At 41.3% G+C, this 26,949-nt stretch overlaps 1 protein-coding gene across 5 annotated transcripts in view; it reads right to left on the bottom strand.

The window, feature by feature from the left end:
- Window positions 1–26,949, bottom strand: part of POLA1 (DNA polymerase alpha 1, catalytic subunit) — a 353,938-nt gene that overhangs the window by 35,045 nt on the left and 291,944 nt on the right. For all 5 annotated transcript variants that reach the window (XM_084617606.1, XM_084617605.1, XM_084617603.1 and 2 more), the window contains exon 36: window positions 26,328–26,424. In XM_084617606.1, the coding sequence (XP_084473732.1) occupies window positions 26,328–26,424 (97 nt within the window). The remainder of the gene's footprint in view (window positions 1–26,327; window positions 26,425–26,949) is intronic.

Raw genomic sequence — 26,949 nt, 5'->3', positions numbered from 1 at the left:
AATGTGGCTGATGTGATTAGGCCCTATGATGGTGTCCCCTGAATAGATATGTGGACTAGCTAGTAATCCCTAAGAATACCAAGGTGTTAGGTCAAAAGAAGCCCTCAAGACAGGATGTGAACTGGTGGGAAAAAAGACTGCTGGCCATAGGGTACAGCCCAAAAAGAGAAAGTGGATCAAAAATCCCCTGTAGAGAGGGTCTGGGAATAGGACGCCAAGTATATAGAAGACAAAAGTTTTCGTTACTGTTCAAAAATATCCAGCTTCCTGAAAAGGTCCAATATTTGGGCTATTTGGTTTTGTGACAAAGTTCCTCCTCTGCCTTGATGCGTCCTAGAATCATAGAATATCAGGGCTGGAAGGGACCCCAGAAGGTCATCTAGTCCAACCCCCTGCTCGAAGCAGGACCAATTCCCAGTTAAATCATCCCAGCCAGGGCTTTGTCAAGCCTGACCTTAAAAACCTCTAAGGAAGGAGATTCTACCACCTCCCTAGGTAACGCATTCCAGTGTTTCACCACCCTCTTAGTGAAAAAGTTTTTCCTAATATCCAATCTAAACCTCCCCCACTGCAACTTGAGACCATTACTCCTCGTTCTGTCATCTGCTACCATTGAGAACAGTCTAGAGCCATCCTCTTTGGAACCCCCTTTCAGGTAGTTGAAAGCAGCTATCAAATCCCCCCTCATTCTTCTCTTCTGCAGGCTAAACAATCCCAGTTCCCTCAGCCTCTCCTCATAAGTCATGTGTTCCAGACCACTAATCATTTTTGTTGCCCTTCGCTGGACTCTCTCCAATTTATCCACATCCTTCTTGAAGTGTGGGGCCCAAAACTGGACACAATACTCCAGATGAGGCCTCACCAATGTCGAATAGAGGGGAACGATCACGTCCCTCGATCTGCTCGCTATGCCCCTACTTATACATCCCAAAATGCCATTGGCCTTCTTGGCAACAAGGGCACACTGCTGACTCATATCCAGCTTCTCGTCCACTGTCACCCCTAGGTCCTTTTCTGCAGAACTGCTGCCTAGCCATTCGGTCGCTAGTCTGTAGCTGTGCATTGGGTTCTTCCGTCCTAAGTGCAGGACCCTGCACTTATCCTTATTGAACCTCATCAGATTTCTTTTGGCCCAATCCTCCAATTTGTCTAGGTCCTTCTGTATCCTATCCCTCCCCTCCAGCGTATCCACCACTCCTCCCAGTTTAGCGTCCTGCGCTTATTGGAGGATTTTCTCACCTCAGAGGTTCATGGCAGCCCTCAGTTTGGCCACTTTCGTGGCTCAAATCTGCCATTCACTCAGTTAGCCTCATTACTGGCCAGCATGGGGAAAGGAAGAAGAACAATCCCTGCCGTCTCTGCTGATCCATGTAGTGGATCGGGAAACAGGCCAGAGACCCTCTGGTGGAACCCACAGTCCAGTTCAACTCCTTCGGTATCAAGTAGGGAGTTGGGGGGGATGGAGGGATCCCGGGCCTGCCCTCTACTCTGGGTTCCAGCCCAGGGCCCCGTGGATTGCAGCTGTCTACAGTGGCTCCTGTAACAGCTGTGTGACAGCTACAATTCCCTGGGCTACTTCCCCATGGCCTCCTCCCAACACCTTCTTTATTCTCACCACAGGAACTCCCTCCTGATGTCTGATAATGCCGGTACTTCTCAGTCTTCCAGTAGTACGCCTTCTCACTCTCAGCTTCTTGCGCCTCTTGCTCCCAGCTCCTCGTACTCACACCACAAACTGAAGTGAGCTCCTTTTTAAAACCAGGAGCCCTGATTAGCCTTCCTTAATTGATTCTAGCAGCTTCTTGATTGGCTGCAGGTGTTTTAATCAGCCTGTCTGCCTTAATTGTTTCCAGAAAGTTCCTGATTGTTGCGGAACCTTCCCTGTTACCTTACCCAGGGAAAAGGGACCTACTTAACCTGGGGCTAATATATTTGCCTTCTATCACTCTCCTGTAGCCGTCTGGCCTGACCCTGTCACAGTTTATACATCCCTATTCACTCTGTTTTGTTCTTACAGAAAGGTTGATGGCCTTGCTCCCATTTTTCAAGTGGAAATATACCCTACTGTCTCTCAAGATGGCCAATTTGTGATACACTGTACAGTAGAACCTCAAAGATATGAACACCAGAGTTACGGAGTGACCGGTCAACCGGACACCATGTGAAACTGGAAGTAACTGATCAGGCAGCAGCAGAGACCAAAAGAAAAAAAAATAAAGCAAAATACTGTACTGTGCCTGTACTGCATCTTAAAGGGAGACTCATATGGGCTGCCTGTTTCCACCCCACCCCCATGCAATAGGCAGCCACTTACAGCTAGGAGGTGAAGACGCGAGGCTGCCAGCTCAAGGCAGCTGGAGCCAGCAGAGTAGGAGCAGCGCTGGGGTCTGCACTGCTTTCACCCCCACCAACCGCTGGGAGGGGGACATGCTGTTTTTAACCCTCCCTCCCCCGTCTGAAGGGGGACAAGCTTGCAAACTCAGTCGGACCGAGGGAAAGAAGCTGCCTTTAAAGAAGCTGCCGGCACTGAGGAGGGAGCTCAGCTGCTGGATCTGGAGCCTGAACTGCACTTTGGTCAGAGTTACAAATATTTCAGAGTTACAGACAACCTCCATTCCCAAGGTGTCTGTTACTCTGAGGTTCTACTGTAGTACTATTTCCTACAAAGAAGTGATATTTTAAGGAAAAGGCCAAAGGTACAGCCACAGGGGGACAATAAATATGTGAAATTAAACTTTCATGAAATTTTCAGAGAAACAAAGAACATCTTGGCATACAAAGTAACCCTTTTTCACAACAATATTCCAGTCATTTAAATTTTTTTTGAAATAGTCAAATTATTAGGTCCACATACGGAAAAGAGAAAGGCTTATTGGATTATATAGTCCAACTCCCTGCAATGACGGTTTGTTCCCTGTTGTACATTTACCAGTGTTTCCAATCTAGTTTTGATGTCATGAGCAACATAGTCTCCTCCACTTTCTTGGAAAACTAGTCAAAAGTAACTTTCCAGGTGTTCATTACATTTTCCTTTCTTTAGTATTATCCTATTAAGTGTAGTTATGCCTTGTTGTATTAACTGTATTTTTCCTCCCTTCTTGATGTACCTATCCTTCAAATATTTGTAGAATTATTTATCCTCTTAGTCACTGGTTAGACAAGCTACATTTATTTAAATCAATCTTTCCTCAAAGTGATTCCTCTGCATGTGCAGTCCAAATTTGCAAAGGACAGTTTTGCTGCCTTGTTGCATTACGAAGTTGTAGCTGGTAAATCTCCTTCAGCATTACAATTCTCCAGGTTTTTCTCTCACATTGAATATATATGTATTTTGGACTTTTCTGCAGACATATTCATTTGCATTGTTTCTAAGTTTTCTTATTCACCTATCCAGTTTCTAATTTCTCTGGTTCCCCCCACCCTCATTTTTATAATTTCTCCTTCCTTGCTAGTATTTGCAACTCCTAATTTAGTGTAATCTCTACAATCCTTTAAACTACACTTTATTTCTTCTTTTAGTTCATTAAACAAAACCTATTTAATAAGATCAGTGTATCCCCAGGGTAGCGCACCAAACAATTACCCCCCAAACTTGATACTTTGGCAGACCCTTAATTATTGCAGCATAACTGCTGCCAATACAGTTCCATGTGTTTTGATGCAGTGGCAGTAAGCTCCTTACCTGTTTCTAAAAAAACCTCATTCTATAATTACTGCTAAGGAAAAAAAATGTCTTATTTGAATAAATCCTGTTGGAATACAACGTACTTTTTACAATGATTCTGCCCACTAATATCACCTCTGAAAAAACATAAGGGATGGGTGGGTTAAAGAGCCATTTTCGGGTCTTTAAAAAAATTATGTGTGCATCTGCAAGTGAATAAATGACTTTTGGACATTTAGGGACCTCTGATTGAATCTATATTTTCTTCCTGATTATAGATAGAAGTCCCATCCAGGTATACTTCTGTATTGCCTATTGTGGGTGTGTGCCCATCTGTGGAACAGCAGCTGCCTGAGGAGAAAGAAAGGTTACTCACTCTGTGCAGTAACTGTGGTTCTTTGAGATGTGTCCCTTTATGGGTGTTCCACTTCAGGTACGCATGTGCCCCATGCACCTTTGATCGGAGACCTTCATTAGCAGTGTCTGTTCAGCCGGTGCATGTGCTGCTGACAACCTCATGTCTTGCACCAAGGCTGTAATAGCCTGTGCACATGAACCACCCTCAGTTCCTTCACCACCACTAAGTGTCAGAAAGAAACGCTGAAGCAGAGGAGAAGGAGGGTGGGTAGTGGAGCACCCATACGGTGACACATCTCGAAGAACCAGAGTTACTCCTCTTTCTTCTTTGAATAGTGTCCCTAATGGGTGTGTCACTTCAGGTGACTCCTGATGACTCCCTAGCAGTATCCCCATAAGGAGCAGGGAGCTTTGAAATCGAGTCCAGCACAGAGGAAAGAACTGAATTGTCAACTGCTGCATCAGAGCTAGAGGCACTGACTAAGGCGTAGTGCTTGGAGAAGATACATACTGAAGACCATGTAGCAACTCTGCAGATCTCAAATACTGGGACATTTTAAAGTAGAGCCATAGATGCAGATTATGACCTTGTCAACTGAGATGACACGTCAATAGGGGGTGGAATGCTGGCAGCACTGTAACAAGCCATAACATACCCCAAAATCCATTTTGATAGTCTTTGGGTAGAAAGAGCAGAACCTTTAGATCTGTCTGCAAATGAAACTAACAGTCTAGGAGATTTACTAAATGATTTAGTCCTATCTACATAGAAGGCTAACATCCTCCTGATATCTAGGATACGGAGAACAGTCTCCAGTGTGGAATTATGTGGTTTTGGAAAGAAAACTGGTATGTAAATGATCTGACTCAGATGAAACACAGAAGACATGTTAGAAAGAAACCTGTGGGGTGGTCAGAAGGAAACGTCCTTGCAGAAAACAAACTCTGCCATCAAGGCCCCAGTCTCTCCGACTCTGTAAGCTGATGTAATAGCCATAAAGAAGGCTATTTTCATGGACAAATTCAGTAAGGAGCAGGTTGCTGTTGGCTGAAAAGGAAATTTCATGAGACTTTTAAGAATCAAATTAAGGTCCCAATCTGGGGTGGGGACTTTCTTTGGTGGGAAGTGATTATCCACACCCTTCATGAACTATAGAGTTGTAGGGTTACAGTCTTAAGTTTCAAGGGACAATAGAAGCTTGTATAATAAGCAAGCGCTATACGTCCCAGGCTAAGCAGCTGGTGATCCCTTGCTTATACCTAGAATCTTGCCCTCAAGAGTCCAAGCCAGATGGAAGGAGCATTTTGAGTTACTCCTGAACTGAGAGTCAACTGTCTCTGATGTCACTATCGAATCTATACCTCAACGACATGAAAGAGAATCTCTTGCTGACCCCCTGCCTCAAAGAAGTAACATGAGCCATTATGCAAACTAAGAACAACAAGGCAGCAGGGCCAGATGGCATACCAACTGAAGTCTACAAGTTTAGAGGTGAAGAACTGGTAAGGAAACCCCACAAACAACTTCTTCATATCTGGTATAATGAGAAGATTCCAGAAGACCTGAGAAAGGCTAACATTGTTACAATCTTTAAGACAGGAGACAGTTTCCACACTCTGACTTATCAAGGCATTGCCTTGCTAACTACAGCAGGAAAAATTCTCGCCCGTATCCTCTTAAACCAATTACTTCTCCTTGCTGAGAGAATATTGCCGGAATCTCAGTGCGGTTTTACACCATCCCGCAGGACAACCGACATGATCTTGTTGCCCGCCAAATTCAGGAAAAGTCTTGGGAGCAGGACCCGTACATGGCCTTCATCACTTTGATAGAGGCCTTTAACTCCGTCAGTCGTGAAGCCCTGTGGAAGGTGCTAGCCGGATTTGGCTGCTTTCCAAAATTTATTAAGGTCCTTAGGCTTCTCCATGATCAGATGAATGCCATCGTTTTCCGCCTTGAGATGGAACTTTTCATCATCAGAATTGAGGTTAAGTTATTGGCCCAACCCTGTTCTCCACCTATTTAGCAGTCATTTTGGTCCTTGTTAAAGATCACCTCCCCAATGGAGTTGACATTCAATACAGAATGGATGGACAGCTCTTTAATCTTTGATATCTCTGCTCGAACTCTAAAGTCTTCAGGGCATCCACTACTGATTTTCAGAATGCTGGCGACTGTGTCATCCTCGCACACACTGAGAATGACCTTCAGTCCATACTGGATTTTCTTGCGCATGCTTACCGAAGCCTGGAACTCTCACTCAATATTGAGAAGACTAAAGTGCTCTATCAACCAGCTTCAGGCCTTGCACATGACCCACCACAAATCACCATCAAGGGTCAGACTTTGGAGACAGTTGAGCACTTCTGCTACCCCATTAGCCAACTTTCTGAAAATGCAAAAATTGACAGTGAGATCCACCACAAGATCCAGTGCGCAAGTGCTTCCTTTGGGAAATTGCTCTGATGCGTTTTCACGGGCCATGTCCTATGGCAGAACACCAAGATCCAGGTCTATAGGACAATTGTTGTTCCTACACTCCTCTATGGATGCAATCGACAGCACCTCAAGAGTCTGGAGAGGTACCACCAACGATGCCTCTAGAAGATCCTTCACGTCAAGTGGCAAGATCGCTGCACCAACGCCAGCATCCTCGCTGAAGCCAATGTCACCAGCATTGAAACAATGATCCTCATGCACCAACTTTGTTTGCTGGACATTGTGTGCGGATGCCAGACTCACGCCTCCCAAAACAAGTCCTCTACTCTCAGCTCACCCATGGTCAGAGATCCTGTCGTGGTCAGAGGAAATGCTACAAAGACACACTGAAAGTGTATCTTAAGAAAACTGATATAGACATCACAAGCTGGGAGAAGCAAGCCATGAACCGAACCTAATGGTGCCATAGTCTCCATCAGGCAGTGGCCCGCTTCGAGGAGAAGCGCCTTGCCCTTGAAGCTGAAAAGAGAGAAAGAAGGAAGAAAGAACTTTCTCCCAACAGGCAGGTGGCCTGCCACAGAATGTCTGTACAATTGCGGGCAGATTTGAGGTTCCAGTATTGGACTCCTGAGTCATCTCCGGACCCACATGTAAATCTATGGTAGAGATCATCCTCAAATCGAGGGATTGCAAAAATCAATCAATCAATGAGTTGTAGGGTAGGTAAACAGCCAGAACCCCCCTCAATAGAGATGTGAAAAGATGTTAATGAAGGCAAATGAACCTTGAGAGAGCTAAGTGATAGACCCGCTTTCTTTAGTTGAAGCAGGTATTCCAGAACAAGAGGAAGCCAGGTAGATTTGGGACAGCATTCTGGAGTTCCCCCCAATGGGCAAATCATCTCCACTTTTGAAAGTAACTACTTCTGGTATAATTTTTCCTACTACTTAATAATATCTGTTGCACCTTTGCAGAACAGACTGAATAATTCCACGGATCATCAAAGAGCCACACCTTGAGACAGAGAATGCTCTGACTGGGAGGTAGCAGGTGACCACCATCTTAAGAGAGGAGTTGAGGGGTGATTGGAATATTTATTACTGGACAAAGATTTAGGCAAAACAGATAAGGAACTCATGCCTACCTCAACCATGCTGGGGTGATTACAATAACTCTGGTCTTATTCTGTCTGATTTTGCTCACCACTTTGAGAATCAGAAGCATTGGGGGAAAAGGATAAAACAGCTTCTTTCTCCAAGTAAGGAGGAAGGAGTCCTTCAAGGGATTGTGACCTAGACTCCAACCCTTGAACAGAATAGACAGCATTTTTTGTTTGTAGTTGTTTCAAAGAAGTCCACTTCTGGAAATCCCCAAGACTGAAACATGCCAACAAGAATCTGAGAATGCAACTTCCATTTGTACTCTTGGGAAAAATCACCTACTGAGATTGTCAGCTTTGACATTTTGCCTGACCAAGTGATACATTGCTGAAATTCTTATGCAATGTTTTATGCACCAGTTCCATTACTTTATTGCTTCAGCACAGAGGGAAGAGGACCTCACTCCTTCCTGCCGATTGATATAGGACATGCAGGCTACATTGTCTGTCATGCCTTTGATAGACCTGTATCTGAGGAGAGGCAGAAAGTGAAGATAGGCATTTCTGACCGCTTTGAGCGCCAGCGGGTTGATACGGATCTCTTAAGGTGACTATCTGCTTTGTACTGAGACCAACTGCTGAGAACATTGAGTTGCACCACCCATCCTAACAGAGATGCATCCATGGTTACAATTAAAGTTAGTGGCGGTTGGAGGAAGGGGACCCTCGCCCCTACTTTTCAATGAACCTTTTACCAGTCCAGGGAGCATCTGACCTGTTGAGTAACTGACGCCTGTTTGTCTAGGCTGCCTGTTTGGCAAGTAAAGTGATCTGAGCCACCCCTGGAAATAGTGAAGGTGTAATCTTACATGTTCTGTCAAAAAAGTACAAGCAATCATGTGATCCAGAAGTTGAAGACAGTTTCTGATTGAAGTCTGGGGACTCCCTTGAATAGCTGTGATAAATCTGATAGCATCATGAATCTGTCCATGGGAAGAAAGACCCTGGAGGCCAAGGAATCCAGGGATGCCCCTATAAATTGTATGCTCTGAATGGGGAAATCCCCAATGTTGGAAGATGCTGATCACGACATCCGGGCAGAGGGACCACTTGTGATTGTGAAAGGACCTGCTGAGACGATTGGCCAGCTCGTTCTAAGGTACAATGCCTCAAGATATATTGAGTGGGCGATGCAGAAGTCCCACAGTTTGAGGGCTTCCTGGCATTGGGGAGAAGAGCGAGCACCACCCTGTCTGTTTATATAGAACATCACTGGAGTGATGAGGTTCCCAGACATCTTCCCGGTCTCTGAGAAAGGAGGTTTGTATATAGGTACACAGGAGAGTCTCTGAACAGAAATAGATTATACTGAAGGGAGGTCTCCATGATCATCCTCTTCTTCCTCTATCAGGGGAGCTCCAATTGAAAAGGGAGGTGACAGTACTGGGAATACATAAGGGTCCAGAGACTGAGAGGTTCTTGTTACTGAGAGATGCCAGCAATGGAGACTCTGGTTCAACAGTCACAAATAAGTCTTTCGGATACCTAAAGTCCTGCAGCACCAAGTGAAACTGCAGCATGGACAGACCGGTATCCTTGTCTCTGCAGCAGTGGTTTTGAAACTAGCAGTGGTTTTGAGACTTCACAGGCGGCACTGATGTAGATGCAGGCTTAGACTTACACACTATCAAAGAGCTCAATAAGGGTACCGGGAGCGGGGTTAAGTCTGACAGTATGGATCTCCTGTGTTTGCTCTGACCATCTCTGGTAGACGACACCGGAGCCTTCTCCGAGCCATATTTGCCTTTAGAGCTACAGGATTTTCAGAGTCCAGAACCAAAGACAGTACTGCTGAGCCAAGCGCCACACTGGACCTGTCTGCATAGAGGAGGGCATAATGCTTTGGAAAGCATATAGATTGAAGACCAGGAAAAGCAGCTATAATCTCAGAAACTGAGATATTCTTCAAAAATACAGCAGATGTTGCTTGCAATCTAGCTGATATAAACTCTAACCCCCCCGGGGGCTGAACACCTGCAGATGCATAACAAGTGTAGATACAACCAGATATCCATTTCAAAAGTCTCTGGGCAGAAATGGGGGCCTTTTAGATCTGCAAAGCATATGAAGAGCCTAGCCAATCTCCTACACTGCTTATTCCTATTCAAGTAGAAGGTTAAGACCCTTCTACCACCCAAGATATGGGAGTAGGATTCCTTCTGAGAACTGTGAGGTTTTAGAAAAAATACCAGTAGATGGATGGATTAAGATGAAAATCTGATGTAACGCTGGATAGGAACCTGGAATATGAACATAAAGAGACCTTATCATGAAAGAATGTGATAAAGGTGGGATCTGCCATCAAAGTTCCAAACCAATTTCCCCAAACCTATGGGCTGAACTGATGTTAACTAGGAAGGCCATCTCCACAGACAACTGAAGAAGAGAGCAGGTAGCCATTGGTTCAAATGGAGGTTTTATGAGAGAACCTAGTTGAGAACCAGACTGAGGTCCCAGGAAGGGGTGGGGTGCCTAATGTGGGGAAGAGATTACTCAGACCCGGGGATTAAAAGTTGATATAGCAGCCAGGTGTACCTTAACTGACCTGATAAATACCCCGGATGTCTTCAGATTCAGCAAGTAACCCACAGTGACGGAAAGGGGAATCAACTGAGGCCAGAGGTAGAGATAACAATGCCAGTGGGCAAATTCCTTCCATTTCTGCAGGTAAGAAGTGCGGGTTGATGTTTTTCTACTGTGTAATAACACCTACTGCACTTTCATAGAGCAGGATACAAATTGATGTGGAGACTGGTTTCCTAGGCCATCCACTTGCCCTGAACTGTGAGGGTACAGAGGTGGGCTCTCCACCCATACAAGGATGCATCGGATGTTAGTCACTAACAGGGTTGGGTGGCAGAAAGGGATGCCCTCATAGACATGGAGCTGCTCCTTCCACCAGTTCAGGGAGTTCTTTACATGCAAGGGGACCGCCACCTGCCTGTCCAAGTTGTCCTTGGTCGGACAGCATGCAGTTCTCAACCAACCTTGGATGCAACAGAGGCGTGATTGATCACACAGGAGTTTAAGACAGTTCCTTATTGATTTCCCAAGGCTTCTATGAATCATCCCTACTAGTCCTGGCAGAGTTACAAAACTTTCTAAAGGAAGATATGTTCTGGCTGTCACTGGGTCCAAGTACATCCCTATAAACTGAATTCTCGGCACTGATACTCAAGTGGGTTTCTTTACATTCAGCTGTAGGTCTAACTCTTGGAACAGAGCAAGTGACTTCTGAGCAGATGACAACACTGCCTTGACAGACTGGCCTTTGAGAAGCCAGTTATCATGGTACAGCAAGATGAAAATTGCTTCCTGCCAAAGGTGAGCCGCCACTATTTCTAGGAACCTTGAGAACACCCTTGGAGCTGCAGATTGACTGAAGGGAAGCACAATCTTTACTGGAAATGAAATTGTAGGCATTTCCTGTGCAATGGGTGTATGGCCATATGGAAGTAAGTGTCTTGTAGGCTGAGGGACAAAAACCAATTCCCTTCCTCTAGAGCAGGAATTATAGTTGTTAGTCACCATCCTGAACTTTTGAAGCTTCACAAACTTGTACAGCTGTTTTAGATCCAAGATCAGCCTCCCATCTCCGTCCATTTTCAGTACTAGGAAGTAGAGCCCTGTGTGGGACTAGTGTAGAGACCTGCAGGAGGACTGGGATCCCACAGGACTGCAGCCATACTAGTAGGAACAAGTTGGAGTGACAGTGGGTATCACGGGGCAGGACAAGAGTGGGATCAAAAATAGTCTCGTGCAGGACTCTATTAGGAAGTATTTCAAGTAGAACTCCCTCCCCCTGCAAGTGGAAGGGACCAGATCTATTGCTCCTAGCTGGAGGAGAAAGTTCAACTCTTGCCTTAGTAGAAGTTCACCAGAGGTGTCTCTGACGAGGGATGGGAAGGAGGATGGAAGAGAGGGAGCATCAAAAACTGGATGGTGTAGCCCTATGTTATGACCTCCAAGACCCACTGGTCTGTGGTGATCTTCTCCCAAGCCTGGTAGAAATGGACAAGGCAATCCCCAAAGGCAGGGAGGTAGGCTAAAAGTTGGAATGGGAGGATTCAAACCCTTGAGCAACCCATCGAAACTGCTGGTTAGATGACACCTGGGTGGTTGTGGAGGGCAGTTGGATAGCCTTATTCCTCTGAAACCTGTCTCTCTTTCTGGGGGGTTCTGTAGGTCTCTGGCATCCCTGGAACCGAGCAGGGCTTGATCTCTGGGCAGTCTGACCTACTAAGTGCTTCTTGCATAAAACCCAAGGAAAAAAAGGTGGCCCTGGAGTCCTTAAGCATGTGCAGGGAGTCGTTTGTGGCTGCTGAAAAGAGATTGTGACCATCAAAGGGGAGGTCCTCTACTGTGTTTTGGATCTCTCTCAATAACCCTGAAAGCTGGAGCATGTACACCCTGCATATAACTACCACCATGGAGATGGATTTGGCAGCAGTATCTACAGCATCAAGGATGCTTTGAGAGCTGTTCAGGCCAACAGCTGACTCCCTGCAACAATAGACTGGAATTGTTCCCTGAAGTCATGTTGGAGATGTTCAATAAAGGCCATGAGCTTATTGTAATTAGTAAAGTTATATGTAGCCATGACTGCCTGATAGTTCAAGCTCCAGAACTGCAGCTTTGTGGATGAGTAAGATTTTAATACAGAGAGGTCCAATTGCTTTTGCTCCTTGTCATAGGGGAAAAGTGCTGTCTATCCCACTCATTCACAGCATTCACCACAAGTTAGATGGAAAACAAAAAAAGTCAGAGTCCTTCAGGGGCACATTATACTTCTGGTCAGCCCTTTTGCACATTGGTTGAATAGTTGCTGGAGTCTGCCATACTGTCTTAACTGGATTCAGGAAAGCCTAATTAATAGGGAGCGCCCTCTGGAGGGCGTTGCTCACTGTGAAATATCAAGCAGCCTGCACTGCTGGTCTTTGACCTCCTCCAGAGGGATTTGCGGAGTGTCCGTTACCCTTCTACCGATGTCCTGGAATTGTCTGAAGTCAACATCGATGGAAGGAGGGGGCAATAACAATGAAATGGTAGTTTCAGGGGTAAATTCCTCATCTGTCCTAGCCTCCAACTCCTCAAACATCTCCTGCGTTAGAAGGGCAGGAGGAGGATGTGAAACTCTGGTCTCCACAATGGACGGTACTGGTGGTTTATTGAACTGTTGTCGATAGGCAGCCTGTGAGGCCCATTGCATAAGGGAGTGGGGGTGGCATAAAGGGTGGTTCCATCATGATTGATGCCCAATGAAGTCCTCCCTGAGCAAGGGCAGATTCCTTAAGAGGTATGTAGGAGAACAAAAATCAAGGAGACTGACTGGAAGTGCTCTTCTTCCTCCTCCACATCCTCCCATAGGGGGGCAGCCAATGAGGACGAAGGAGAGTCCTATGCCAGGGAGAGGCCACTCAAAGACTCAGGTATCGGTACTACGAGATGCTTGGTACCTGAGAGCAACAGGGACTCTGGTTTATTCGACACCAAGAGATCCCTCAAGTATTGGAACTCCTGAGGAAAGGAGACAAGTACTGACACCTTAGTCAAAGTCACCATGGTTGGAGCTGACAATACTAATAATGTTGAGTGTTCCACAGGCCTTGTCAGACACCAATGCTTGCTCAGTACCGAGAGTACCACTTGTACAGTCACACTCAGCTGAGCTACTTGCAACAGTAACGATGGCTGGGTTAAGGCGCATGACAGCACCAATGACTGAGGGGAATGCTACTGTGCTGATGACGGGGCTGAGCTTGATGGTACCCTGAATTTCTCCTTACTAGTGGAAGGTTAGGTAGAGCATAACAAGGGCCGTGTTGGAGCTATGGGTCTTCGCAGGCCTGCCGGTACCAGAGTAAGAGTCTTTGGCCTCAACGTACTCTTGGATACTGAGGGATTCAACAGGAACCTGGGTCTTTTTTGGAGCTGGCTCTTTAGGCAGAGTCTGTGCTCTTTTGGGGAGTCTTCCCAGAGTGCACCAAAGGCTTCCTTTTCTTAGGATAAGCATGCCCTGAGATGGACAGGATGCTGGATGTATGGGGGGGATCTCCTGACCTGGCTCAGAGAGTGGTTGCAGGGAACGTTACACTGTCAACAGTCTGAGCTTTATCTCCCTGTTCTTCCAAGCCTTGGACTTAAGTGCTAAGCAAACGGAGCACTTCTGGGAGATATGGGACTCTCCCAAGCAAGGGATACACTTGGAGTGTCTGTCGCTCACCAGTGTAGCCTTCTGGCAGGAGAGGCAATGTTTGAATCTTGGAGAATCAGGCACACCTTGCCAGGAAAAGACAAGACTCCTTGGGAGAAGAGAGGGAAACGCAGTCCTCTTGGCTAAACCAAATAACTATACAAACATTAAAACAGTAAACTAACTAGTGTTAATAGATAAAAGTGGAGAAAGTCCGAGTACGCTCTAGGCAGATTTGCTCGTGTTCTGTCTCGGGCTGAGGTGGTAGAGAAGGAACTGATGGCAACTCATCCACACCCCCTTATATAGAGCTTGTTTTCTGCTATGAGAAGGCATAGGATGCCTGCATGGGCCGAACGGATACAGCTAGCTAGAAATCAAGGGCTTGAGAAGCACATGCACACCTGGAGTGGAGCACCCATAGGAACACTACTTGAAGAAGAATTAGAACTCCTCTTCTTAGGATCTTTAAAAGGAGGTCTTTGAGGCTTTCCTCTTTCTAGGAGAGTGTTGCACTGAGGTTTAAGGGGCACTACTGACCCCCAGGGACTGATGTACAGGGGGGTTTCTCCTGATCTGGCTCCGAAGAGAATACTCTATTATTAACAGTCACAACTTGATTGCCTGGTTCTTCTGGGCCCTGGATTTGATGGCCAAATAAATATTACACTGCTGTGGGAAGTGCAACTCCCCTAGGCAGCAAAGCCAAATAAAGAGTTTGACTGAACTAGCCTCTTTACATGTGAGGCAACGTTTAAACCTCAGTGAACTGGGCATGCCCCTCACAGGGGGGGGGATTTCCTCAAAGGAAATAAAGCAATCTTTTTAGTAGCCAGTAACTAACTACTTAAAACTAATTAAGTAAACTACATAAACTAAGGGCCTGTCTACACTTAAAACGCTACAGCGGCACAGGGTGGTGCATCCCTGTGGTGGTAGCTACATCCCTGAGGTGGTAGCTAGGGTGACAGAAGAATTCTTCCGTTGACCTAGCGCTGACTACACAGGGACTTAGGTTGGTTTAACAACGCTGCTCAGGGGTGTGGATTTTTCACATCTCTGACAGATGTAGTTAAAGCAACCTAATTTTCTAGTGTAGACCAGGCCTAAGTAAATGATCTCAGTAAGCATGTAAGGCATGCACAAAGAGGACACACTGGGCTACTTCTCAGGCTGAGGCAATTGAGAAGGAATTGAGTACGGTCTGCCTGCACAGCCTTATACAGCCATGGTCTGAGGCATGAGGCCAGTAGTTTATGCGTAGGCCGAATGGACACTGCTCATGAAAAACTCTGATCAAAGGCACGTGGCGCGTGTGAGCACCTGAAGTGGAACATCCATACATGCTCCACTGGAAGTAGTCGTCAAGGACTTTTGCTTCTCCTTCAGAAACCTAGAGCACTAAGACAGTGTAAAAAGCAAACCTCCTCCCAGAGCAGCGAGGCATAGATGGGAGACGGGATACTAAAGACTGAGTAATTTCCATATTTAACTAATCTGCCCCAAATTAATCCAAATTAATTAAAAAAAAACTGAACTAACCTAAAACTTTCCTCAAAAACTGAAAATAAACAACTCACATTCTAGTTACAGTTCAAAAAGGCTCAGAGACCTTTCTTTAAAATTCTGTGTTGAATTGCACTTCCTATTTTTTCTGGAAGCACAGAGAAAATGGCTATTTGTGTAGTATTTTACATCCAGTTGAAACCATGAAAGAGTGAAACTAAGTAAAAGAGAAGAAGAAAAGAAAAGAAAAGAGTCAGTTCTCAGATGTCCAGTCAAACTCTCAAAAAAAGATTCAGATAAGAATCCTAATAAAGAATATGCATCTATAAAGAGAACTGAACCTTCTGCGTGGTTCACTATCCACTAATTTACATATTTAAAGTTCAGACATCCACATATGCACAATCTGAAAAAGTATGTATACGTATTTCCCCCCCCGTAATACAAGCCAACAAACAAACAGTCACTACTTTTTTACACAAGTAACTTTTCATAGATCACAATTATATGGTATATCAAGTTGACACTTAATCAGCCTACAACCCCAATAAGTCATGGACAAGATATCAAAAATAAAAACCTCCCCCCAAACAAAAAAAGATGAAGAAATTAAAACAATTAGTAATTATTGGTAGCCACTTAATAGGTGCTCAAAAGCATAATAGCTACATTTCTTTTAGTAACTATATTGCATTAATGAGACTTATTTTGGTAATTTGCACTAGTTAATTTTTAATAAACACATTCTGAACTATTTAAGTCTTAGCAAAAAGCAAACACAACCATTCTATTTCACAAATGAAAAAGTAGGATTTTGGAAGGAAAATACATGTAATGTGACATATGTACTTTATACAACGTAATGCAATATACAAACAATTTCTACCAATGTCCCTTTTCTACTCCACCGTGAACTCACCAGTTCAAACAGAAAATATTCACCTGATAAACACATCGCTGGTTTCATGTGCTAAACATTTATGTACCCACCTACTGTTATATAAAAAAAATATGAAACAGCCCTATAAATAGCTGAACATTTTAATTTTAAGTTCATAATATTTGACACTAATAGGATTTTATTTGTTTTTATCCTCTAAACAAAGTAGCTCAGTCTGTCACTCACTCCCTTTTATTCATTTTTTTGTTTTGTCTTATTGCATGCATCTCTTGTAAAGTGAAAACGTCTGTTTTAAGATAAGTGGAAATACTACAGTACGTAACGTTTTCATGTCAAAATAATTACATTATTATATTCTGAGTTAAATTATTTAAGGTGGGAAAACATTTTGATATTCATTTGACAGTTGTAATCCTGGCAGGATCAAATCAACTTCTTGCAAAGAGGCTTCCATTGGTTTAAAAAAAAAATGCGGAAATGGGCTAAGCGACACAGAGAATTATCCCACTAACCTTTCTGGGAGCAGATCTTCAACTAAGTTACAAATGGCAAGCAGTCTAATTCATCCCTGGAAGCCAATGGAATTAGACCAGGGATTCATTTGTCCCAAGTCTGGTGTTTAGTGTTCACAATTTATGGTGATGGGTACCCTACATATATCCTAGTCATTCACCTTTCTTTGTTTACATCATAAAACCATCACATCACATAGGACAACTAGATCTTTGGTTAGACAGGCTACAGACTGAAATAGTAGGTGGATTACAAGTCAAGACCGGGGGATATTGACTGCTTGAGAACTTTTATACAGCATATGCCCACTGTACCTTTCACATGCATATTTCACTTTCACAGCAATAAAATCTCTAAAAATGTTTTTCATTTATTTTTTATTTTTACAGAAACACACACAATTTTCTCCATTGTAAACTACCTTGCTTCTACTATGCTAAACAGATGAGCATCACACTGTAGCACAACTTCCAATAAGAACATTTCAATAAATCAATTTAAAATTGCATTCAGATGCAGTTGTCTTATGCTAATTTTTTTTATCAATGGATCATGCATAATTCACAAAACCTATGCCAATTAAAAAATTCTCATGTCTGCCAGAGAATAAAATTTAAAAAAACCCTTCCTGTATTGCCACGCTGTTACATACATAGCCCTCAACACCTTGAGGTAGCCTATATCTTAGTTTTCAGTCATACATGCTCTAGGGGGAAAAAAATTAAAATAAATAAGCTTCACCATGTTTTTGAAAATGTACATTTTTTCTGTTTAGGATACACAGACTTATGAATTTTCTCAAATGCGATTATTCTTGTTTTTTCAAGGTTACTGCCATAAAAAAATAAAACTAAAATCTGACTTAGAGACAAAAAAATGCATTCAGTTTTTAAACTCTGCTTCCAACAATAATTAATGTATATTTACATTTTAACAGTCAAAGTCCAGTTTGGGAAGTTTAAGAAACTGATTTGAAGATAGGATCTGACCCAAAGAGAGAACCTGAGCTTGTGTAAATTGGTGTACCTGCATTTAATGTACGTAGAACTACAAAAATTTATATCATCTGAGGATTTAACCCTTTATGTTTAAAACTTAATTTGGGAATTAAAATGAGTTGGTACATACATTTAAAATGGCTGGTAAAATTTCTATGGGGACGAGTCATTCTAGTCAGTGCAGGAAGCTTATATAAAAGATAACAGACACACAACCCCAATTCCACCAAGAACATATATAATGTGCAGGACAATTCCACAAAAACAACATTGATTTAACATTCCTAACACTTAGTGACTATTTCCCTTCTTTGTCCCTTTTTATTGGTGCACACTAAATTCTAATTATTTATTTTCCTACAACACCCTTCTCCTAGGCTCAAATTGGTTTTTTTCCCCCTGTGTTATTGAAGGTATTTTTCTCTTTGGAGCTTCACTTTACACCAATATTTTGACATTTATTTACCATATATTTGCTGTCATGGTGAATGTAGGACTAAGCCTTGTATTTCTGATGTTATTTTGATTAATGTCACAGGTTTGCTGAATGATACATCCAGGAATTAATTCGGACTTTATAATACTCTTTTTATTCAGTCTACCAAAGGTTATTGATATATTTAATGTATAGATGTGAGTGGTTTTCCACATTTCTACTCCATTTTAACCAAATGTAAGCATGAAATTCTAACCGATTAAAAGTTACTGTCTGAACTACAATAACCTATTTTTTGTTTCAAACTGTATTATTATCCAATTATATAAATTAAATAAAAGTAATAGAAAGTGTCATCAAACATCAGACATTAAAATACAGCAATACTAGGAAACAAAATGATGAACCTGAAAAAGCACTGACAGACCATGGATGAAATACTAGCCCCACCGAAGTCAATGAGAATTTTGCTATTAACTTCAATGGAGTCAAGATTTCACCCCACATATATACATAGCCATAAGCAGGCACATATTTCACCTATTCTATTTCTGACTGAGAGCAGACTCCATAAGCAGAAAGTCCCAAAATGCCAGACACAAAAAATTGTGGGAGTTAATGTAAGTAACATTCTATATCCTCAGTTTCATGATTATTTCTGTGTAAATAATTTTCAATAATAAAATGAAGGAACACCAAATTTGAATGGATAACAGGTATAGATAAACTAGCAAATGAAATGAATGAAAGTCCTTACCCGAATGGGTCATAAAGTTATAGGAACGGTCTGGAAGACTGATTCTGATGTATAATCTCAGTGTCTACAGGTGGTGCTGTACAACAAGTTTGCCTTGGTTACACAAATTATATTTTTCTAATGATTTTTTGACTCACATTTGTGATATGATACCAGTTTACCAGGGAAAATTCAAAACAAAATTATCTTGTCCTAAGCTCCACACTTATCTGATTATTTCAACTTTTAACTCGCTTCCAATTATTAAAAGTTCCAGTTTAAGGTATCAGTCCTTGTGGACATTTGATTTTAGTAACACAGCTTATACTCAAATAAATTTGTTAGTCTCTAAGGTGCCAAAAGTACTCCTGTTCTTTTTTTAAAGGATATATATGCACTACTAACCTAATAGAAGAAGGTTACAAAACAACCTTCAGAACATATCACCATAATTTCTTTGTCATCCACAGGTGGTGGGTAGTATTTACACTTCCACTGACAGAAAATGAAAGAGCTCTTTCTGCAGCTCTCTCTATCTCATTGGCAGTGTGAGAGGGGCTAGGAGTTGAATCTGGGTGTCATATATAACAGTAGACACTAGTACCAATAGGTCACTGGTTAGTCCTTTAAATAATCTCTTGTGAATAAATAAGATTTCAGAAAGTTTTTACTAGATAATTACACTTCCTGATTTTGTAATTAGTGGAACTACATGTAATTACATAATAATTATGATGGTAATTACGTAATTAAGATGTATAATTATGTAGTAAAAAACATTATGGAAATAAAAGCCATTAACTGTATAAGCACAATACATTTTAAAAATAAATTCTGTATCATCTGTTTAAAACTACTATATTTCTCAAAATATCAAAATGATTAGACCTTATCAATCACTTGCTGTCAAGTTTTGTAAAAATATATATATTTTTACACGAACATTAAAAAAAGCACCTGAAATCTAAACCCCAAAATTACACTATCTAGGCATGCACATACTGAGGTTTATACAGAGTTAAATTGTTTCCGTTTGCATTGTTACATTTCCGGACTCCACAAAAATTAGCTAAAAAACCCACCAACCATAAAATTGGGATCTGAAACCTAGACAAACTTTGAAGTCAGGTCCAATTACCTTGACAGTGCCCTACTGAAAAAGCAGTAGCATGTCAGATACTTTCTTTTCACTACAGAAAGTAAAAAGAACAGGAGTACCTGTGGCACCTTAGAGACTAACAAATTTACTAGAGCATAAGCGTTCATGAGCTACAGCTCACTTCATCGGATGCAGAAAGTGCTCTCCTCTCATCTGTGATAAGAGATCTATACTAAAAGCTATTTTGTATTTGAACTCAATTTATAAACAAAACTGACAGTGTTCAGATAAATTAAGGCAGAATGACATGGGTCTTCATGGAAAAATGTGTCTCAGCGCTGAGGTATACATAAAAAATAAATTGAAACAATGGCGTGGGGCAGTGGAGATTTCAAGAGAGTTTTTAGTTTAACAATAGTCAAAATGGCAACTGTACCAATCATAAAGGGTGATATATAGATTTTTGTAACTTGCCAAATATCATTAAATAATTTTCAGTTAGATGACTGCAACATTTTATTTTGAAGTTTCTCCCCACTTTCTAGTTTACATAATTTTTGCCTGATTTTCGCTTATATGTAAAATAGTCATTAATGTAGCATAATTATGGAAGTACAATAAGTTGCAAAGTAGTGTCAAAATATTTACTTGAAAAAGTCAACGATTATAATTCATGCTGAGTCAGGAGTAAATTAAACTACAATCTCTCTTTCCCCTCCCCCCCAAAATTTGTGTAAGGATAAACATCCATCTTTAATCAACCCTGTTTTACTAATGAGGAAGGATTGACCATGGTTAAAGCACAGGACAGGGATTCAGACAGTCTTCATTCTACTCTTGGCTCTTCCATAGCCTTCCTGTGCGACCTTAGGAATGCCCAATTTTTATGCACCTCAGTTTCCATAGCTGTAAATGGGACTCACATAACTTCAGAAGAGTATTATAAGCTTTAATTCATTTAATTATCTGCAAAGCTCTGAGCTTAGATGAAAAGTGATATAGACATGTCAAGTATATTGGTTTTTTTAAGTGTTACTTGGGGAGGTGCTTTTCATAAAGGGTGAAAAAAACAAACATGATGCAATATTAAGGCAACGTGTATCAGAAGAAGAATTCACTCATAACCAAACACTCATAAATTGAGCTAAGTCACATTCTTAACATTATCTGAACCACTATTTGTATTTAATAAAAGATGGGGGAAAAAAAAAAGGAAGTGTAAATGAATTGATATTATTCTGTAAAGTCTCCATGACTTTGTGAAGATCACATGCACGCATTTTAGACAACTTTTAAAACCTACGTTATTTGGGAAAGGTCAGGAAATAGCTAAACTCTGTTAACTCCCTGAATATTTTAAAGGATTTAAAATTATTTCATTATTATTAAGTATTGTAATTATTTATAATTATTAAGTATTGTAAAAACTATTTCACTTTCCTCTATAGCCTTTCCATATTTATTGTTGGAAATGTAAATGGGAAAAAAAAGGTACAAAAACCATCTGACTTCATGCCTGAACCTCAGTGTTTTAGTTCGGTGTCTTCAATATTTTGTGGGTTTCACATTTCCTCTCCAAAAGTAACTGTAATTCAAGGAACGTCATCGGGACGATAATGAGGCCAAACACCGCTAAAACCAAATGCACCTAAAAGCTGTCGTCTTTGAGGCAGAAAAAGTTGTTTCAAATCTTCAGTTGGAAGCAATGAATTGACATTGTTGAATTTGCGGCTGACTCACAGATTTAGAAATTGCTAAGTTGAAAAATCATTTATCGAAGGACATGATGGAAAATAATTCACGCAAGACTTCTTAAAATCCTGTGCAGAGCAACGCTTGGTTACCTTTAAGAACTGAAGTCAATTACTAGTGCCTAAAGGTGTGACACTAACTGAAAAGCACTGTCCACTGAAACAGGTGTAGAACTCAGATCATTATCTATGGAACCTCACTGTATTGTGAAATCACCTTTTTTGTCTGTCATTGCTAGCAGATGGGAATACAACTAACTCTGACTTTTAAACGAATGGCTCTCTGTGCTGTATCCCCCTTCTTCACTCCCCCTAAAAAAAAAAAAAATCAACACTTCTAATTCCATCTCCTTCCCTGCCCACTGCTGTGAGCCATTTGTTACACTGTTCATCTTTACAGGCAGAACAGATATGGAAAATAACTCCAGTATTGACTGAAGGGCCACATATTTCATTGCACAGTGATTCATTTATTGTCTCCATCTCAGTGTCTCTCTCCTCTCCAACAGAAACATCAACTTTCACATCTCCTATATGAGAAAAATATCTTCTTGCTTAGGTGCCCTTCCAATCTTATCCTGTCTCCCTCTCAAACAGCCACCACCAGCCAACATGCCGATATTAAAGCCCCACCCCATTAAGTAGCTCTGCCAACATACCTCCATTATATAGGGTCTACTTTCAAAGCTTTATAATAACTCATCCATAAAAAAAATTCACTTCATACTGATACTTGGCACACCAAGTTATGAACACACTGGGGAAAAACAATGTTTAAATTATAGGATGCAAACAAACATTTAGAGTTGAGTTTTGTGTTTTTATGTGTAAGTCACACAGCTTAAAAGAGTTTCATTTTTCTCAATTCAATTTTGCAGTTTCTGGATGAATAAAGTAAACTAGGCACTTTTGGTATTTGTATGAACGGGTGGAGGTAGGGGATGTACACGGCTGTGATACCCGTGTAAACGCATTTTCTGAGCGTGCACAGACTTTTGTGGAGCCACAGCACATAAATACCTAATCTGAAGAATTAGATTGTGGTTCCAAATACTAGCATGTGTTCTGGAGGTGCAGTGCGTCCTAAAATCCAGCAATGTTTCAATTACTAATGACTGCAAAGTATCCTCCCTTCTTCAGTGCTTTCTGTTCAGCCACTAGACAGACTCAGTTTATTGGATTCCAGTACCAAGGAGCTCCACAGCTGAGAACATTCTATACCACAGAATATATCTAAGCACCTATATGGCCTCCATCACTGTGGTATAGGAGTGCCTAAAAAGAACATGAATAAATTTATCCTCAACACCCCTTGGCAACAGGGGGAAGTGTTATTACCCTCATTTTACTGACAAGAATGGAGACAGATAGATTAATGGTCAGACTGTGATCCAGTTACACTGAATAGTACCTTACACAGTGAACAGATTTACTGGAGTCAATGGAACTACTTGTTGAGTAATTTACTACTCAGTGTGAGTAAAGGGACTGAATCTGGTCCTACGTGACTTGCCTAATGTCACACAGGAAGTCAATGGCAGATGAGGGAACTGAAGCAGCTGTGTTTCAGCCACAGTGGTATCACCCAGCGTTACTTGGGCTTTATACCTCTTGATTTTTTAAAAAAATGACAAAGAGGACAAATCTCCATCTATAGCTGTATCTCCATCTATGTAAATGGCTGACAGACTACCCATAAACCTCTTCATCCATGCCTTCAGAAAGTGCAGCTCATGAAATTGCGTCGTCTGATCAGAACCAGACTGAAGCACTTCAGAGCCTGTCCTGTAAGAAAATGAACCTTGCTGCTCACATTTTGAGTTGATTAATGGAACATTTCTCCTCCTCTGTCCCACTTTTTAAATGAAGGGAATTAACAAGAAAACATGACAGTTCCCGAACTGTTACTATCGTCTGTGATCAGTTATTCAGCAGGGGGGCAAAGGTCAGATCTCTTGTTGAACTATCATTACATAAGCAATAGGCCCTAACTTAGGAAGGTAGCAGCGGGAATTTCTGGGAGCCTTTAGAATCTGGTTTCCTTTCAGAGAGCAGAAACGAGTGAGAAGGTCTCATGGACTTCACTATTAACATATTAAGCTATGATCTGCTCTGGCTGCCTGGGGTTTCCACATGAAATTTAAAGGCATTACTTTTTACCTATAAAACCCCCACACAACTAAGGGCCTACCAATTAGAGAGACTGCCTCTCTCTCTGTGCCAAACTACCACAGCTGAGAACATCTGAGGTGCACAAGTTGGATCCACACTGGCATAAGGGAGAAAGGGCTTCTGACAGGATATTCTCTGTGAGGGCTTCATGACTTTGGACTTCACTCCCCCATCTAAGGCAGCTTTAATCGGATGACAGGTTTCCGAGTAGCAGCCATGCTAGTCAGTATCCACCAAAAAACCAGGAGTACTTGTGGCACCTTAGAGACTAACAAATTTATTAGAGCATAAGCTTCCATGGGCTACCGCCCACTTCATCGGATGCATTGAATGGAACATATAGTAAGAAGATTATATATATATATATATATATATACACACACACACACACACGCACACACAGAAGGTGGAATTTGCCATACCAACTGTAAGAGGCTAATTAATTACCTATTAGCTTTATCAGCAGGAGAAAAAAAACTTTTGTAGTGATAATCAAGATGGCCCATTTAGACAGTTGACAAGAAGCTGTGAGGATACTTAACATGTGGAAATAGATTCAATATGTGTAATGACCCAGCCACTCCCAGTCTCTATTTAAACCCAAGTTAATGATATCTAGTTTATGCTCTAATAAATTTGTTAGTCTCTAAGGTGCCACAAGTACTCCTTTTTTTTTTTAATCGGATCGACCTTCATTTGACAGACATTTGAAAATGAAGGAAAAAGAGAATTGTAGAATGGGGAGTTGTTGGATGGGAATTTTGAGTTTTTAAGTTGCCTGGCTAACTGATGGTGAGCATTATTACATTTTATGACTGCACAGAGGGTATTTTTATGATACATTTTTAAGTTAAGACAAGAATGTATGCATAGGTGCCCTTTTTAGGGTGTACATATATAAAGTAAATAAATACAGATGTGTGCCCATAGTGTTTCAGGCTTGTAAACATGAAACTCAGTGCTTTCAAACAAACATTCCCACATCGAAACAGGTATAGTAGCTGCAGAATGTATACTTCCTGTCCAGTTTAACACACTTATCCTGGGTCAGAAAAGTCTTGTTCATTTTTTTGCTAAATATTGTTCCTTTACATTTTAGCTTCTGGGATAGTTCCTAGGAACACTTTTGATATTTCATGATCTAATTGTATAACCCTAGGAAGGGCCCTACTCTGGGAATGGCTTCCCTGGCCGATGGGTCCTCTTATTTAACTAAAGAGGGCTGGTGACAGAACGAACATTACCTTAGTAAAAAGTTTGCGATGCTGTGGTTAGACTAAAACAACAGACTAATTAGTAAATGCCTGGCCTCCTTTGGATCTAGTAGCAAAGGAACTATCTCAAGTTGAATGCCTGTATCACTGATTTTCAGTATTCCATTCTGGAAGCTCAAACTGCAGGAATGAATTCACCTTCTTAAGGGTATCAAAAAGGCACCTAGCTACTCTGGAAAAGAGGGTGCTGATATACCAAGACAGAGCCCACACTCCTGCCTATTGAGCATGTGCAAGCTAAGAGGTTCCAGCTATACTTCTTGGATTGTATACTGTGCTTATCACTGTAGTACTGTGGTATTTATTTGTTCTACTGTATTCTTTTTCACCTCTTGGTCTTCTACCCTAACTGGGATGTAGGAAAGGAGATTATTCTGCAGTGGAGGTTTCTGTCAGGCTACTACTATTGCTGACTCATCTTTTCTCCATAGGAGCCACTATGGACTTCCCGCAGGAGTTTCAGCGGGAGTAGGAACATGTATTTTTGGATCAACAATGCACCAAACATGGGGACCAAAATTTCGTTTATTCAGTCTTGTATATAAGTCAGCCACCAACTTGAAAATCACCTATTACAGTTAACTAACATTACAATAACTGAAAGAAGTAAGCACAAATATCTTTAAGTTTGCTTAATTTGTATATTTAACTGTGCTTTACATATAGTTAATTTCATGGCTTGTCTTAGTCAGTTTCTCTGCTGCTAAAAGATATTAACATGGGAATATAAAACCTTTCAAAACGGAACTTCAAAATTTTCTGAATGTACAATATCAAAGATTTTCTATCAGAAATTGCAGTTCTTTTAAATTAGTTAATTTAGTCAACTTGACAATGTCCCTTCCAACCTCATAATAAAGAGCATTTTTATCATTAGAACATTTGAAAAAAGCCCCACATTCCTCTTTCCAAAGCTCTATTACTTCAAAAGTACAGGTGACACATGCAAGGGATTCTTAAGCCACTGACTCCTATGCAACCTCTTCTTCATGCAGGGGATTCCTAAATTCATTTGGCCTCCTACTTCCTGTGTGATGTAGGTTTGAACAGCACAACAGAGTAGGTTTGGCTTTTATGATGCAAATTTCCACTTTAAATTCAAGAAGTAATTACAGTATTTTAACATACCTTTCTCTTGATCAGTAGTAACTTTCTCCTTTGCATAGTCCACATCAAAAATATACCGGTAAAAGCACAGCTGGGTGTACAGGGCCTTGTCGGAATACTGTAATGTAAAAGAACATAAATGAAAACCACTATTTCAAGAAAAGCTCACACTTAAAAGGATATGTTCTCTTGTATCTGCATCAATATACAACTACAGAAAAAGTGATCCTGTTAGTGGTTTCCTAACATATTATATGTTCTGTTCGTGTCAGATGACTATTTATTAAAAGCTGCAAATTCATTATTTGCACTTTAAGAAAACTGGCTTTTATCAGACTATAAATTCATATCACACTTGTATTCATAATTTACACTGTAAATGGGAAGACTGCCACTTCTGAATTTTATCTAAACTCCAATCTACACTAGCCCATAGTCAGATCATTCTTTTAAAGGTTTCATTATGGATAATCATATTAAATGTACCCATTTTCACAGATTCATTAGAACTACTATACTAGCATGCTGATACCTAGGTCAAATGTAACGTATGGAATTTGGAATTATGGGATAAGGGATAATCTCACAATTCGTGACACTCTATAGCTCTATGCAATAGGATGGATCTCAAAATATTTTTCTA

This window comes from Lepidochelys olivacea, assembly GCF_965140295.1.
Source record: "Lepidochelys olivacea isolate rLepOli2 genome assembly, chromosome: 1".
NCBI lineage: Eukaryota > Metazoa > Chordata > Testudines > Cheloniidae > Lepidochelys > Lepidochelys olivacea.
Note: the sequence above shows the minus strand (reverse complement) of the source record. Positions and strands in the feature narration are given on the sequence as shown.